This window comes from Psammomys obesus, unplaced genomic scaffold, assembly GCF_907164565.1.
Source record: "Psammomys obesus unplaced genomic scaffold, mPsaObe1.curated_primary_1811, whole genome shotgun sequence".
NCBI classification, from domain to species: Eukaryota; Metazoa; Chordata; class Mammalia; order Rodentia; family Muridae; genus Psammomys; species Psammomys obesus.
Genome location: NW_026592724.1, coordinates 2617 through 16919, shown reverse-complemented (window position 1 = coordinate 16919; position 14303 = coordinate 2617). Strand labels below are relative to the sequence as shown.

At 48.3% G+C, this 14303-nt stretch overlaps 1 protein-coding gene across 1 annotated transcript; it reads left to right on the top strand.

Annotated features, from left to right (window-relative positions):
• Nucleotides 1-6203: 6203 nt before the first annotated feature.
• Nucleotides 6204-13846, top strand: LOC129682830 (matrix metalloproteinase-24-like; the record flags this gene model as incomplete). The annotated part of the gene is given in 4 exon segments (XM_055615390.1): nt 6204-6352; nt 11618-11734; nt 13166-13470; nt 13583-13846. Coding segments are annotated over 4 exon segments (492 nt in total). The 3' UTR covers nt 13597-13846.
• Between the last annotated feature and the right edge of the window lie 457 nt (nt 13847-14303).

Here is a 14303-nt window from a genome sequence, read left to right as displayed (position 1 = left end):
TAGATAGATAGATAGATAGATAGATAGATAGATAGATAGATAGATAGATAGATAGATAGAATAGATACATAGATAGGTGGGCGGACAGACAGACAGACGGACAGACAGGCAGGCATAGATAGAAAGGTAGGTAGGTAGGTGGGTGGATGGATGGATAGATAGATAGATAGATAGATAGATAGATAGATAGATAGATAGATAGATAGATTCAATGATTTTTTTAAAAAATCCAGCTATTGGCCAGGCATGGTATCACAGGCCTTTAATCCCAGCATTTGGGAAGCAGAGTCAGACTGATCTCTGTGAGTCTGATGTCAGCCTGGTTTACATAGCAAGTTCCAAGGCAGCCAGAACTACATAGTAAGACTTTGTCTCAATAGTTGCAATAATTATAAAGCTAATCCTATAGTTCAGTTGTTCAGTGCGCACAAGGCATTGAATTGAATTGGATTCCCAGCACCACAAAAAACAAAACAAAACAAAACAAAAACAATCTAGAAATCATAAGTCCAAAATGGGTTTTATAGGACTAAAGTCAAGGTGCAGGCGTGGTGCGTTCTGCAGGCTCTGGGAGAGTCATGCCTCTCGGCTTCCGGGTACTGCTCTGACCTCCTGGCTTGGGATTCTACTTCTCTCATCACATCTCCGACCCTGACCTTCTTCCTCCCTCCTCTAAGGATCCTTGTGATCCCACGTCCTTCTCCTTGGTTTGGTGCCCCAATGATAATCTCCCCGATGGAAGGGACAGTCTCTTTCACCAGGAGACATTCCCAGGCTTTGGGAATTTGGATGTGAACATCTTCAAAGACCATCCTTACCTAATTCTTCATGTCCCTGAGGCTCCTAAACAATCCTTTTCTCATCCTTTGGTACCAGGTGAGGAACCTGACGCACAAAGTGTCTGAAGGTGCTCAGCTAAGTTGGGTGATGTTTCATATGTGGCAGTGTGTAGGTCCTGAAAGAACTGTCTTCAGTTAGGACCCTCCCAGCCACCAGTGTAAAGAGAACTGGTGTTCCTCTCTGGAGGAGGCTTCCTAAGATCTGTAGTCTCTTGCGTGCTAGGGACAGGCTCTGCCACTGGGCCAGCCCCCAGCCCTCCTCAGTACTCCTGAATTAGTACTCACATGGCCCACACTAAGGTCTCTTATTCAAATGGCTGGGGCCTTTCCTGACCATGTTCTATAAAATAGCTGTCCTAGAATTCCTAGCTCTTTGGCCTGTGTTACTTTTCACCTCTCTTACTATTGGTTCTCCCACTAGATGACACCTGGAAAGTTGTTGGGGCGTTTTGCTCTGTCACAGATCTCCAGAGCCTGGTCCATAGTAAGTAGCTCAATAAATAGCCGTGGGGCTGCTCGGAGGGCTCAGCAGGTAAGAGCACTTGCCGATTGTGCAGAGAACCCAGGTTCAGTTCCCAGCATCCCAGTGGTGGCTCACCTGTACCCCAGTTCCATGGGAAGCAACACCCCTCCGTGAGCTCCTGCACATATATGACACACATACGTACACACTCGGGCACACACAGACACACGCCTAAAGTAAGTATTTAAATTCTAAAAGATTAAAAAAAAAAAAAAAGCACCAAATACTGGTTGAATGAATGGGCAGAAGCAAGCGGTTTGGGAGGCAGTACCAGCCCTTTTTTAGTAAAAGCAACCTGAGGAGGAAAGGGTTTGTTCCACACTCTGATCACTATCCATCAGGAAGGTGAGGCCTGCAGCTTGCTCAGCCTGCTTTCTCATCCCACTCACGGCCTACCAGCACACATCATCTTCAGCGTGATGGCCCTCCCACATCAGACAGTAGTCAAGAAAACACCCCGCAGACTTTCTTACCCTAGCCTGATGCAGGCAATTCCTCAACTGAAGTTCTCTCTTCTCGGATGACTCTGGCTTGTGTCAAGTCAACCAAAAACCAAACGGTACAGAGGCCCCAACACAACACTAAGCACTGAGCACTGCAGGAGTGAGATGCAAAGTCCCAGGACAGGGAGAGGCTGCCTGACCTCGAGGAAAGCCTAAATCCTGCCGCTCACTCGCTCCGTGACTCTGCATAATCATTAATCTGTGTAAACCTCGGCTCTCTCATTCGCAGTGGGGAATCACAGTAAAGTCTGTGTACCTCTGTGGTAGGCTCCTGTCCTGTTCCCTGTCTTCTCCTGCTTCCACAACCTTGTGTTTTGAGATAGGCTTTCTCTCTAGCCTGGAGCATGCCCATTAGACTAGGCTGATTGGTCAAAAAGCCCTGGAGCCCTGCCTGTGTCTGCCTCCCAGTGCTGGACTAGGAGCATCATCCCACACCCACCATTTGCACTGGGGTTCTAGGAATCCAACTCCAGCCCCCTGTTTGCCCTTTACTGACTGAGTGCTCTGTCACTCCAGACCCCAGACTCTTTGATCAAAGGCTTAGGTTCTCCCTTCCTCATTCCAACATAGATTTCCAAATCAGACACCGTATTGTCTGCTCCTCCTTGATAGACTTCAGCACTAGTCTTTCTGATGAGGCCAGCAGGCACTTCACTCCTGACAAGGTGCTTCACCATCCTCCAACTCTTGTCTTCAGCTGAATAGATGTGATGCTCTCTGATGCCCCAGGGACCATCTGGTGTAACTGGACCAGCCTCTCTCCCCTCCCCAGGCCATCTTGGTTTCCCACATGTGCTCCTTGGCCTCTCCAGGTAGCTTCTCTTTCCACCACCCCTCCCCCATTGCTACTTCTGACCTCACCACCGCCTCTGTTGTCTGCCACTCTCCTCTCTCATTGTAGGGCCACTTTTCTCTCTCTCTCTCTCTCTCTCTCTCTCTCTCTCTCTCTCTCTCTCCTTATCCTCTGCTCTTCTCTCCTTGCCATTCATTGCTCAGCTCTGGCTCCCTGGGGACTGAAATCCCGCCCTGTGGCCAGCAGACCAGTCAGACTGCTCTGTCTATCATCTGCACGTCTTTGGTTCAGCCCAGCTATTTCAGTCTGCTGTACCTGTAACTTTTCTCACTTTCCTCTGGGTTTCACACCTCTTTTGGCACTTGGAAGGTGTCAGACATCTTAGAGTTAGTTAACTGCTGTCAAGGTTAGACTTCTGACGTGGCTGGTGATTGATTAATGGGTCAAAGGTGTAAAAAGATGGAAGGTAAGTCATTTAAGATGGAAGGAGGCTTGCTTCTTTTGGTGGGATTTATCTTTTTGTTTTGTTTTGTTTGTTTAGATAGCGGACCCCATTGCCTCATCAATCAGGGAAAGCTGAAGCACAACTGATAAATTTCAGAAAATATTTTTTCTCCCCTTACTAGATACCAGGATTTATGCTGAGTGTCTTCATGTACATCACTTACTAAGCCTTCTCAAGACAACTGTTCATTCATTTACTCATTCATGAACTTGGTGACTATTGAATCAGACGCTGTGCTAAATACTGTAGCAGGTTTAAAAAAAATATGACAGCCTCTATTCCCCAGGAACTCAGCCTAGTTGGCGAAGGCAGGTACAGTCTGTGGCTGGGTGTGATGCACTGTGGTGACATTTAGCGATGTGCACAGAGTGCGTCAGGAATAAAGAGGACCCCGTAGCCCTACCAGGGGACTCTAAGGAAAGCTTAATGAAAGTGGGGACGTCTGAGGTAGCCCTTGAAAGATGAGCAGAAGTTTGCTACCATGTATCAAGAGAATGGGGTTTGTAGCTATCAGGAAGGGCAATGTTCGGGAGTTGCTGTGTCTTAGTTGTGATCAGGGGCTTCTTCCTAGTGAAGTCTGAGGAGCAAGTGAGTGGCAGTTGGGTAAGCAGAGGGTGCAGGAGTTTACTAGTCCCTGATCCGAGCTCCTCAGCAGAGAGAACACAGTCCAGGGACTTAATGCTTTGCTGCAGGACTTAACCTGGAAATAAATGCTAGAGAATACAGGTGTGTGACTCACCTGCTTCCTAGACAACTCTGTCAGTATTTGAGGTCTGTGGCTGGGCTTTGGCCAAAGGTCAAGTCCCAAGAGACTCTTTTGCAGGATGACCAGCTTGAAACAGATCATTATATGCCTCCTCTCTCCATGTCCCTCCCTCCAACCTCATCACCTGCCCTCACCCAAAGTTCTAGTCATTTTTACATATTTCTTAGAATATGCTGCCCATAGCTGCTGGACAGTTCAGATCTCATTTCCACCACCCCACCTTTCCCTTCATCCCTCCACCTCCTGTGCACAGACACCCCCTTTGCTACATAGAATGGTCTCCATACCATCACAGGTTTCCTTGTCAGTTTGTGGGTTCCTTATTCACCATTGTACCCCCCCCAAACCTTGCACAGTGCCTAGAATGTAGTAAGCGTTTGCTAATGTTCATTGAATGACAGATGAACAACTAAAATATGTCCAACTCTGTCCTAGACACTGGGTATGTAGAAATGGAGGGAGCCTTCCCACGAGGAGCTTAGAATCTGGGGGAGAGTGAAAGGTAATGACTGGAGCCCAATATTATAAGATCCATAATCTCTAAATAGGGGGCTTAGAGAGCAGTGAGGAGAGAGGAAAATCACTTAGCCTGGGAAGTCTTCCAGGGGTAGTAATTTATGGATTGAACATTAAAATATGAAAGGTTTTTGCCAAACTAAGAATGCTCGGCAGAGAGAAACGTATGTGCAGAGACATAAAGAGAATCAGTGTTGGGGGACTGTGAGCACCGACACTCCGCAGCGTCACTCTGAAGGGAAAACATGTTTTAGACACCGGAGACGAGATGAGTAAGGCTGTCGCTCTTTTGCAGGTGTTCCAAGACTATTATTCTGGCAATTTGGCTTTTAATCAGTTTTATCACAAGGCGGTGAAGATGTTATAGTCACCTTTGGTGAAAAATAAAGAGTAACTTATTTATAGTCTCTGGCAGCTGCCTTCTAAAAGTGGTTCGATTTGGCTTACAATAAGGGGCATGTTCACAATAGATCTGTTTGTATAGAAACAAAACCCAAAAGCTTTGGGGCTAAGGATGTGGCTCTGCTGGTCAAGCACTTGCCCAGCGTGCATGAAGCTTTGGGTTTGATCCCGAGAACACCAGAAAAGCTGGGCACGGCAGCGCATGCCTATACGCTAGCACACCTTGGAGACAGGAGGGTCAGAAAGTTCAAAGTCATGCTTGACTACACAGCAAGCCCAAAGCCAGCCTGGCGTACACGGGAAGGGTGTCTTCCCCTGCAATCACTCATCAGCCTCCAGGGTGAGCCTCTGAAGGTGGGCAGAGAATAGGCTTTTCTGGCTGCAAGCCTGGCATTTGGGGATGTTCCTGATTCATTAAGAACTGGATGTTTTGCTCGTTTTCCAGTAGATGATGTGGGACTCCTCAGCTCTTTTACTTTGATGTGCTTTGGTCTCACTGCTCCTCTGAGCTTCTTCTTCACCTAAACTTCTTTTAGTCTCTTGCCCTTTTTATAGACACCCCTACCCCCCCGCCCCACCCCCACATGCTGCTGACATCAACCCAACTTCCAAAAGTTGATAGGACTGGGATAAAGCACTGACAGCCCTTCACCTGAATCTCCAGCTGTTAGCTTGTTACTTCATTTACTTCATCTAGCTATCTCTTTCTCTCAAAATACATTTATGCGTGCATTTCAGAGCCCATTAAGTACCAGTTGCAGACAGCACACATTCTTATGTAAGCCTTCAATGTGTATTTCTGAAAAGCAAGAAATTCTCTTACATAATAGACTTTTCTATGTGTTTGCTATTTATCTATATATGAGGACCATGCTGCTCCGCTTATTTGTGTTTATAAGGGGTTGCTTTGCGGGGGGGATGGTTGACAATGAGGAATATATAGATTCTCCTGCTGGCAGATGCGGGGCAGTGTGGTGCTACCTCAGATTGACTGTAGGCATAATGCGTTTTAGCAGAGAAGGTTTCCACGGGCTCTTCTGCTTCAGTGAATTAACTGCCCCTGTGCTCTCACATGGCCGGCTTGCGTCAGGGGGGTGCACCGGATCCACGAATTAAAAGGGCAGGGGAAAGCTCTCAATATGAAGTTGACAGCCAGGGAGTGGGCCAATCAGAGTGAGGCTCTCTGGAGATTAACTTGACCATGCCCGCAGGGTGGGGGTGGAGAGGAAGAAGTCGGAGCGTGTGGGTCCACAAATCCTCTGGGTAAAATGATCCCTAGTTTTAAGGGCAAATCTCTGCCACATAGAATGGAGCTTCTCCAGCGTGACGCCTCGTTTTCTTTCACACATCTTTCAGAACTGGTTGAAATCATATGGCTACCTGCTTCCCCATGAGTCACGGGCCTCTGCGCTGCATTCAGGGAAGGCCTTCCAGTCAGCAGTCTCTACCATGCAGCAGTTCTACGGGATCCCAGTCACCGGTGTGTTGGATCAGACAACAATCGAGTAAGGTTTGCTTAGGGCACTGTGCCTTCGAGCGCTCTGGACTCTGTTCTCATTTGTCACAGCCATACCATACCCATCCTTCCTCCCTAAGCTCCTGCTCTGCCCTCCTGGGAGATGATACCGGACAGTGCCCTCTCATGGTTCTGGGTCTGGTTCATCACACACACACACACACACACACACACACACATTTTAACTTTATGCTGTGTGACCGGAGACAAGACATGTAACCCTTCTGGGCCTCAGTTTCTTTATCTGTACAATGAGGGAATGTGTCATAGAAGGTCCCTCTAGTCTCATGTGGTTCCAACAAGTAAGAGCTCTGTAAGCCGCCCTCTGGGGCAGCCTCAGATGTGTGTGCAGAGAACTGTGATACAGACAACTGTTCAGCAATCACAGGATGGCAGTTCTTGGCCCACTCTGCCCATTTACCAAACTCCTGCTGGGTGCCTGCATGTGCCAGGCACTGTGCGTAGCCCCAGCCTCCTACTCAGCTCTGTTTTGTGAAAAATACAGTCATCTGGCTGCGCTGTCCTAGGGCTCAGAAACACGCGTACCCCCGGGAGATGCTGAAGAGCAGTAACATGAATCCAGCCACGAGCATGGTTCTCATCATTCAGGGGCAGCGCCAAGAGGACAGAGAGAAGAGGGTCACAGCCAGCCTAGCAGAAGTGGCCAGAGACATCACGGCAGCGGAAGGGGCGTGGCCAGCAGGGTCAGCTGCTGAGAGGTGGCTGAAAGGCATGGCTGGGCCCAGGAGAAAGGGGGAAACAAAGTCTGGGGAGATGAAGGGAGAGACATGAGCCCGGACATGACAAGTGTCAAGTGTCAGTAAGCTTTTGAGAAGCCCGAGAATAAAGAATAAAGGGAAGAGGAAGAAATGGGTAGTAGCCAAAAAAAAAAAAAAAAGACAACGTTTTTATTTGTTTATCATGGGAGGAAGTTGGGCCAGCGGTATGGCTCATTGGGTAAGGGGCCTGCTGCACCAACCCAACCACTCGTTAGATCCCCAGAATCCGTGTGGAGCTGGTTCTCGCCCTCCATGTTTACATGTGTGTTCTCCCATGTGCACATACAGACACACACACAAAGGGAGAGAGAGAAGCAGGGTGCTAGAGAGATGGTTCGGTATTTAAGAGCACTTAGTGCTCTTGCGTAAGACCCAGGCTCAATTCCCAGTGCCCGCATGGCAGCTCTCAAGCTCCAGTGACCCTAGTTCCATGGTCCAATACGTTCTTCTGACTTCTGAGGTCCCCTGCCCCTGCCGCACAAGCATGCGCTCCGGCGCACACATACCCACAGAAAAACAAGACAAGCCTGGTGTGAGGCCACACACCTTTGAGCCCAGCACTCTGGGAGGCTGAGGCAGGCAGATAGCTGTGAGTTTGAGTTTGAGGCCAGCCTGGTCCACAAAGCAAATTCGGGACAGCCAAGGCTACACAGAGAAGCCCTATTTCGAAAAACCAAAATAAATAAATAAATAATAGATAAATAAATAAAACATTTAAAATACAAACAGAGAAATTTTAGAAAATGAGAGTAGAATAATGACATTTTTGTTAGGTTTGGTTTGACTTTGCTTTGTTTCAGACAGGATCTCTCTACATAGTCCAATCCAGGCTGTCCTGGAACTCATGCTGTAGGCCAAACTGTCCTCGAAATCACAGAGATCCTCCTGCCTCCACCTTCCAAGTACTGGAATTAAGGGTATATGGCACCTCTATACCTGGCCTTTCTTTTTCCTTTTTCTTTTTTTTAAGAAATATCCATGGGCTGATAAAACGGGCCTAAAAACTGCTTGCCACACAACCTAATGACCTCAGTCCAACCCCTATGTCCCACAGAGAAAAGAAAGAACAAGCCCCTGAAAGTTGTTCTCTGACCTTATGTGTGCACACATACACAACAATATAATATAAATACTATGATATTATATAATAGTAAATATAGATAAGTTAAAAAAAATTAAAAACTAAAAAGAAAATATCCATGAAAGGCATTCAAACTGTTTCAGAAGACGCACTCCGGCCAGGGAAGGCATAGAAAGAGCAGAAGTGAGTTTCCCAAGGGGGAGATGGGAGCCCACGTGAGGGCGGAAGCAGATGGCAGGGCTGGTTGAGGACACGGGAGAGCTGGCAGAAGGCAGAATGGGGAAGGCTCACAACTGTGGCTGGAGAATCATTTCATCTCTCAGACAAGTCGCTCTGGATCGTCTGTGGCAGACTCGGGCCTGTTTATTTGCAAAGGAGAATGTTGGGCTTGGCTATCAAATCCTCCGGTCCATTATTCCAAGCTGGAAAACTCTAAAAACCTGGTGATCCGTAGTTGTAGCCAGACGTTTCCCAGTTCTTCCTTTTCTGAGCGGTACTGCGAAATTCTGAGACCGTGCGTCCTCGGAGGCTGGGAGCGGAATCCTTGGTCCTTGGCCTCGTGGGCGCGCGGCTTGTCGATGGAGCCTCCTCCCCAGGCTGATGCTATTTTGAGGCTTTTGTGCAGGCTTCGCGGCAGTGCATCCTGGGCCGAGGGCACTGGTGACTCTGCTGAGGCTCCACCTGGCCTCGGATTTTCTCTGTTCCAGAAAGCCTCAGGCCTGCTGGACGGGGTTCAAACCAGGCAGGTGGATGGGAAAAGAGACAAAGGGAAGGCGCCGAGGAAAGAGGGAGCATTGCCTGCCGCAGTTCTGCCCACTCCTCTCTTAGGAACTTGGGAGCACTGTTCTGGACACGCAGAAAGGAAAAGGCTGTTCACACATAGTCCAGGATCGGAGTGGGATGGGGAGGGTTCTGAGGGTTCCACCTCAGCTCTGTGACCTTGGGCAACCGCTGCCTGTCACTGGGGCCCATCGCCTGCCATAAGGCGCTGAGGTCCCGCTCAGCCTTGCAGTAGCAGAGATGGCTCCTGCCCCTCTTTCTAGCATGTGTTACTGAAAGGAGGCTTGCTTCACAATTGCAAGTACTATTTTTGAGTGTTTACCTTGGGAAATGTCACACGTTTATTCCTTCACTCATTCATCCAGCAACACAGACCCTCTAGCTCAGTTTTGAGCTAAGCACTGAGAGGGAAACAAAACAAAACAAAACAAAACAAAAATAAAACAAAAAACCAAAAGCCTCGGTTTTTCTTTACCAAACTGCACTGATAGTTCACCAGTCAGAAAGTCAGAAGCTGGGCTCCTGCCTCACTGACTTCTGTCTTCCAAATGACTCAATCCCCAAAACCCATGTCAAGGCAGGAAAGAACAGACTCCATTCTTCATCCTCTGGCCTCCGTATGTGTGCCATTGCACACAGCGCTCCGAAACACATCATGAACACACAATAATAACAAACAAATAATCTAAAATTTTAAAATAAAAATTCTAAAAGCAATCCAGGTGTGGTCCTGCCTGCTTGTAAAGCTAGCACATAGGAGACAGGGGCAGAGGAGCCCTTGAGTTTGAAGCCAGCCTGAGCTACCTAGCATGAGCCCATCTCCAATCAAAGAATTCTAAGAGAACATGAATGCATGGGAACGGCAGGTGTTTACACGGACGTGTGTGCTGTTGCTGTCATGGCACTACGTCACTGCTCTGAGGGAGTGGATCATGCCAAGTGAGTAAGACCTGGCTTGCTCCCTCTAGGGGCTTTTCCTATGCGGTTAAAATGGCCTGTCTTCTTCCCCCATTGCCAATGGCAACTGCTTTTAACAGCTGTGAATGAGGTCAGACATTTTCCCTTCCAGGAATGCCAAGCGAGAGTTTGCTGGGTTGGTTGTTAGGCCAGTGGCAGAAACAGAAAATGCAGGACGGCCTGGCCCTAGTCAGTTGTGGCTCTTTAAGTCTCTTATCTGGGCCCTTCTTAAATCCCCAGTGATGTCCCAGGCTTGTTCCCTGATGTGCCTTGACTTGAAAATAAATAAGTTTATCAAGATTTACTGAGCTCCATGCATTAGACTAGCCTTTTTTCCTTGTCCTCAAAGAATCTGCCATTATTAGAAGCAACACATTAACAATGAAAAGCACAATATGAATTAATCGGTGATGCCGGGTGCAGTGGCACACGATTGTAATCCCAGCACTCAGGGAGGCAGAGGCAGGTGGGTCTCTGTGAGTTCAAGGCCAGCCTGGTCTACAAAGTGAGTGCAGGACAGCCAAGGCTACACAGGGAAACGGTCTTGAAAAACAAAAACAAAAAAAACAACCCCCCCCCCAAAAAAAAACACAATGTAATTAATAAGTGCTACAGAAAAGTATATTCTGTGTCCTATATCTGTTTAGAGTCCTCTTTTGAGTCAGGGTTTCACTGTGTGGACGAGGCTGGCCTGGGACTTTTGATCATCCTGCCTAGGCCTCCCAAGTCCTGGTTTTACAGGTCTGTACCTGGATATTTAGCCACTTCTTAACAATTGTAATGAAAGGGCCACTGTCTTTCATGCTCTTCTGTTGTAGTGTTGAAGAGCCGTGATTCATTCATTTCTCCAGTGTGTTGTCAGTTGAGAAATACTGATTGACCCCTTTCTATGTATGGCACTGTGCCAGCACATAGAATATAGGCATGAGGATACAGGCAACTCTCCTGTCCTCAGGCAGCTCAGAATCTGGTGAGAAAAAATGAAGAGTAAACAAGAAAGCAGGCGCATACATTCGAGGAGAGATAATCGCTGTGAGGAAACATTAGGCAAGATCCTCAGTGTTGGGATCAGGTTGCCATAGATCAGTCCGTCAGGGAGGCTCTCTCCAAAGAGCAGGGGCCTTAATGGAGTAAAGGAACAAAGGCAAAGACTCCAGAGCAGGAAGGGTTGGTTACCATACGCAGAGAACAGCAAGGCACCACGGTGGCTGGCTGTCTTACTGAAGAAGGAAGAGTGGGAAGGTGATGGACGCACAGACAGGGGCTGGACAACATGGTAACTGTAGACTGAGCTGGGTGTTAGTGTTTTATTGCAGTTATGACACCGATGAGGAAACCGAGGTTCTTGTGGATTTGATGCCCTGCCTGGGGCCCTCACTTGGAACTAGAATTTACCAGTGTCTGCTGACTCCAGTCTCTTAAGTGTTTCTTAAACTCAAGTGTTTCTCCTTGGGAGTGAATGAATTTGTGAACCAGTCAGTCAGGCTATCAAATTCTTTCTGAGGCATGCGGGGCCGGGATCTCGAAGTGTAAGCTGAGACTATGCACTGCCATTCATTCTGGGGTTGGGAACTGGGCAGTGCCTTCCCAGAGTGCTTAGTGACCACGGTGTGTGTCTGTGTTCGTGTGCGTGCTTGCATGCCTTCTCTCTGCCCAGGTGGATGAAGAAGCCTCGATGTGGCGTCCCTGATCACCCCCACTTGAGCAGGAGGCGGAGAAACAAGCGCTATGCCCTCACCGGACAGAAGTGGAGGCAGAAACATATCACCTACAGGTGCTGTCAGCCCCTCTTTCACTCCCTGTTTCTGACCCCACGCTCACTGTTTTTCCTGTCCAAGTTCTGAGGTTCACATGGTGGGTATGTCTTGGGAAAGGGCAGAATCAGGACAAAGGCCAGGCATGAGGACATCAGGACCAGGTGCTGAGAACCTGTGGCCTCCACGGGTGACCACGGCTTCAGGTTTCCTGGCTCACCTGGTCCTTTGGGCCTCTTCTGTCTAGATGCCTGCAGCTTTTAGTTACTGGACACGGGTAGGAATTGTTTAGTTAGGCTCTGCTGTATAAAGGCCGTGGCAGAGATCACTCTGTCGGTGCTCTAAAACCACCCGGCCTCTGCTGGATTCTCAACATCAACCTGACAGACTTCAGCCAGGATGCTCCATGCAGAGTCTCGGCTGTTTCTTAAGGAAAGTAAGGGATGAAGACATGGGTCACAAACAGTATCGTTCCTTGCCTGGGAAAGACAGGGCAGAGCAGATTCTATCCCCAAGTCTCCACACTGACTGCGATAGCAGAGCAGGGACAAACAACACTGTTTACAAAGGGCTTGGGCAAGGACCAAGCTAGGAGAGGCTCCAGTAAGTTCACAATTCTGATTCTATCTCAGATGGAGTCCCTGGGTACGTAAAAGGACCCAAGACAGAGATTATTGGGTTAAAATGAGAATTTTCTTACTGACAAAAAGTAGAGGTCAGAACAGGATTTCTTTTTCTTAAAAAGAGAAGGAAACATAAGAGAAATCTAGGTTAGAAGACCCTTGGGTCTCCCAAAGACGAAAAACAGATCAAGAGAAGGGGAAAGAACTTTCCAACCCGGTTCTAACCTTACCTTCCATTGCCTAACCTCTCTAGACCTCTGCTTCCTTCCCATGGAATGGGTAAGATGACCCATGCCCCGGGCATCCGTGGGCAGAGTGTTCATAAGCAGTGATGTTCCATTGTGGAGAACCGCGCACCACAGATACAGTTACCTTAAAGAGAGAGGGCGTTAAAGAGTCAGGCGTTTCATTAGGTCATGTGCTGCCCCACACTGGCGGCTCACAGACCAGCAATACCCCTCTCTCCATTTAGATACCTCCGCACTATTTGAGTGTGTTTGTGACTTTTACAGACTTTTAGGTACTGGGAGAGAAAGAGTTGAACTTAGCAGATTCTATCAGTTTTTTTGCTATGCATTGAACTGACTCCCTTACGCAACACAAGCCTCGTCAGGGATAAAAACTGATGCAAACAAAGCTAGCCCAACTGAGGCAGGGGAGGGCCCAAAGCTCTTCCTAGTTAGCATGTCTTCAGCCCCCAGGACATCTCCGCAGGATTCTAGGACTCAAATGTGAAGATGGCCAGAATGCTCTAAAAATCCTTTTTAGCTCCCCCGGTCTCTGATTCTGTGTTTCTTTCTAATGACCCTTCTCTCTCTCTCTCACCAGCATTCACAACTATACCCCAAAGGTGGGTGAGCTGGACACACGGAAAGCTATTCGTCAGGCTTTCGATGTGTGGCAGAAGGTAACCCCGCTGACCTTTGAAGAGGTACCGTACTATGAGATCAAAAGTGACCGGAAGGACGCAGACATCATGATCTTCTTTGCTTCTGGTTTCCATGGTGACAGCTCCCCATTTGATGGGGAAGGGGGATTCCTAGCCCATGCCTACTTTCCTGGCCCAGGGATTGGAGGAGACACTCACTTTGATTCAGATGAGCCCTGGACGCTAGGAAATGCCAACCATGATGGTAAGGACATGACAGGGGTGTGGGGGTGAGAGGGGAGGTGCTGGGTTGTTCAGCTTTCAGGGAAAGATTCATGGAGGATGCATTGGCAGAACACCATTGACCTTCTTTCCAGAGCTCCTTGTCTAAGAACTAAGGACCGAGAGAACAAGAACTGTGGCCTCTGATAATACTGGACACTTGATCCACCAGGACGAGGGCCACGAAGTTGGGGGAGACCATCTAGGAGCTGGTCTAATTGGTCAGGCAGGAAAGTACTATAAACAAGAAGATGATGTCTTAGAGGCTGAAGAAGCAGGTTAGGAGGCATTAAAGTAGGACTGGAGATCTGAAAGGGCTGGGTCCCTGCCCCAAAGCAGCTCCAAGCCATGGTGTAGCATTCTAGCACCCTCAAATAACTTGCCCTGTACCCCTGGGAGTCTGTGGACACTCAGGAAACAGCAGTCAGTATGGGGCAGTGACAGCTCTCATCATTAGGGAGATGGTTTGTAGGAGCTCACAAGACACTTACACAGCAAATGGCAAAGGACACAGTGTTCTACCCGCTTACAATTTTTTTTTATCACAGCCATCTACTTGTGTGTTTCTTGTGTCGGAGTGCACATGCCACAGCTCTCGTGTGGAGACCAGAAAACAGCCTGGAGATCAGTTTTCTCCCTCTGTTGTGTGGGTCTCAGAAATCAGACTCAGGTGCTCGTGCCCGGCGGCAGGTACCTTTCCCTAGAGCCACTGGCCCAAAGCCTACTCACTACATTTAGTTAGTTACGATTTGTGGGATAAGTGTGTACCATAGAGAGGCCAGAGGACAACTTGTGGGAGTCCTTTCTAGTTTGAAC